Raw genomic sequence first — 2,321 nt, forward strand, 5'->3', positions numbered from 1 at the left:
GGGAAGGGGGGGGTTTATTCTTCTCCCTTTGGTGGCAACCTCATCTTTGGGGTAAGACACAGCTCTTTAGGGGGCCCCCGTCCATCCCACAGCCTCCCAGGGGGTGGCCCCGATGGGGACAGGACCTCGGAGCAGAGGCTCCTTCTCCGGACGATTTCTGCTCTGCTCACTCTGTTGTGTTCCCCGCTTGTTGCCCGCAGTGGTCTCGCACTTCAGCACCAGTTTGCAGGCGTTTGCTGGGACCCAGTCACAGGTCCAGGTGACAGAGGGGACCCTGGGGATGGGGGGAGAAGCACAAGGGACACCCCCAGACCCCGCAGGATGCCAGCCTGGCCCGTCACCAGCAGCCAGGGTCGTTAGTGCGTGGCTAACGACCAGGCATCATTGCAAAGACTTTGCATCTGGCATCAGCATCATTTACGTCCCTTGCCATAAATCCTGGAGGTCAGCAGTGTCCCATGGGTGGCATCTGCAGTGCTGTGGCCTCAAGACACCCCTTTCTCCCACCCGCTATTCCCCCATTGGGATGGGGCAGACCCCCAGCATAAGGAGGAGGAGGCAAGACCCTGCCCCTGTCATGGTGAGGGGGAGGCAAAACCAAAACACGACCAAAAATACCGGTATTTTTTTCTATTTTTTTTCCTAACCAGCAGAACTGTATTGGCTCTTTTACACAGCATTATTTGGGGATGGATCATGGTTTTAAACCATTCTGGGTGAAAACCTGCAGCACCATCAGTGAAAGCTGAGACCCACCTTGCCAGAGCTGGTGGGATTGAAGGAGCGTTTCCTTCCTCCCTTGCTGCTCCTCTTCCTCACCACCCCTCCATCACCCTTGGCCCCATTGCTGGTCCCATTCCCTTTGGGATTTGGCAGTGTTTTCTTCCTCTGGGCTTGGCTCAAACAGGAGAAGCCTTGATCCCCCCCTCTCCAGCGGAGAGCTGCACAGTGCTGATGGGGAGCTCCCCAAAAGCAACGGGGCCATCCCCCAGGGTGGGGGGGACATCACCCCAAGAAGTGGCCCTGCACAGTGCTTGGTTTTTGGAATGCCACAGCCCCATGCTAATGGGATCCCAGTCCCTGTCCACCCCGGGGCAGTTTCTGGTCCAAGGCTCCCTCCTTAAGGAGGGACACAGGCTAAGGGGGACAGTGGGGACCATGGTGGGAAGCTGGTCCCGTCCTCGTCACCCCGCCCTGGGGCTCAGTACCCCAACGTGAAGGAGCCGTTGGAGATTTCGGTGTAGAAACAGCTACTGTGGGACGTACTGGTGAGGCTGTAGGCAAAATACGCCACAGCCGAGCCCAACGTCAAGCCTGTCATGTAGGACACGGTCATGGTGTTCCCTGCGGGAAGGGATATGGGGTGTCAGAACGCTTTGGCTACCCAATATGGGGATCCCCAAGAGGGCTTGGTCCTACCTGCCAGCTCCCGCTGCTCGGGGCTCACTTTCCCAGCGGCCAGGATCATGGGGATGCTGCCAAAATAGCCATTGGTGATGCCCATGAGGAGGGAGAAGATGCAGGGCCAGGCGGGGTGGCCGAAGGTGGGCTTCCCGTTGGGGTAGACGCACATGATGAAGAGGGGGATGAAGACCACGCGGAGGCAGGAGTAGATGAGGAGGTGGGTCCCTCTCCAGTCGTAGGGCAGGGCGGCCAGGATCTGCAGCGAGGGGCAGAGATGGGGCTGGAGAAGCAAGGAGGCTGGGGGAGGGCAATGTGGTGCCCAAAAAGGGGCAGCGAGCAGAAGATGAGATGGTGGAAAGCCCATCTGCTTCAGGAGTCCAAGCTCAGCCATGCTGGTGAGCATCCTCACGCTTGGTTGGATACGCATGGGGTGCAGATTGCCCTGACGTGCAGCCAAGGGGCTTTGTAACAGGACACAAAAAAAGGAGGCAGGGGTGGAGGGGACATTGGCGGTGGCCTCTCTCCTACCTTGCCAACGAAGTCGGAGAGGTTGAAGATGGCCATGATGAGGATGGGGAGCCACTCCCCCAGCGTGCAGTTGTGGATCTCTGACTCCAGCCCCGGGAAGAGGCACAGCGTGATGAAGTAGGTCATGGCGATGGACAGCATGTAGGCCCAGATGAGGCGGGACACCACGTAGCGGTGGAGCAGCATGTCTGGCAGGGACGGGCAGCACGGCTCAGCCAAAACCCTTGCAAACCCTCAAGGTCCTGCCTGCACCCCAAGGGTGGTTTCCAAAGATGCAATTGCCCCATGGTTTTGGGTGCTTTGGGAAAGGAATAACTCTTCCTCGAAGCCCTATGCCATTGATTGTTCCTTCTGCCCCACAAAACGCTGCAAAATTGTCTCATTCCCCC

General features: G+C 58.3%; 1 protein-coding gene across 1 annotated transcript; it reads right to left on the reverse strand.

Annotated features, from left to right (window-relative positions):
• Positions 1-1,201: 1,201 nt before the first annotated feature.
• LOC104541239 (equilibrative nucleoside transporter 4-like) lies at positions 1,202-2,118 on the reverse strand. Its single transcript, XM_010185243.1, has 3 exons — positions 1,933-2,118; positions 1,420-1,660; positions 1,202-1,344 (listed from the first exon to the last, which is right to left on the reverse strand). Exons 1-3 carry the CDS (start codon positions 2,116-2,118, stop codon positions 1,202-1,204), a joined length of 570 nt encoding a protein of 189 aa, XP_010183545.1.
• Positions 2,119-2,321: the final 203 nt, after the last annotated feature.

The sequence above is a fragment of the Mesitornis unicolor genome, unplaced genomic scaffold (genome assembly GCF_000695765.1).
Source record: "Mesitornis unicolor isolate BGI_N332 unplaced genomic scaffold, ASM69576v1 Scaffold36215, whole genome shotgun sequence".
In the NCBI taxonomy this organism is placed as follows: Eukaryota; Metazoa; Chordata; class Aves; order Mesitornithiformes; family Mesitornithidae; genus Mesitornis; species Mesitornis unicolor.

Excerpts from the sequence above, each read along its gene's own strand:
- LOC104541239 (XM_010185243.1), bottom strand. The coding sequence starts at position 2,118 with ATGCTGCTCCACCGCTACGTGGTGTCCCGCCTCATCTGGGCCTACATG. Across the intron at positions 1,661-1,932 it reads TCTCCGACTTCGTTGGCAAG|ATCCTGGCCGCCCTGCCCTA; the intron begins GTAGGAGAGAGG and ends CCCTCGCTGCAG. Across the intron at positions 1,345-1,419 it reads CGAGCAGCGGGAGCTGGCAG|GGAACACCATGACCGTGTCC; the intron begins GTAGGACCAAGC and ends CCCTTCCCGCAG.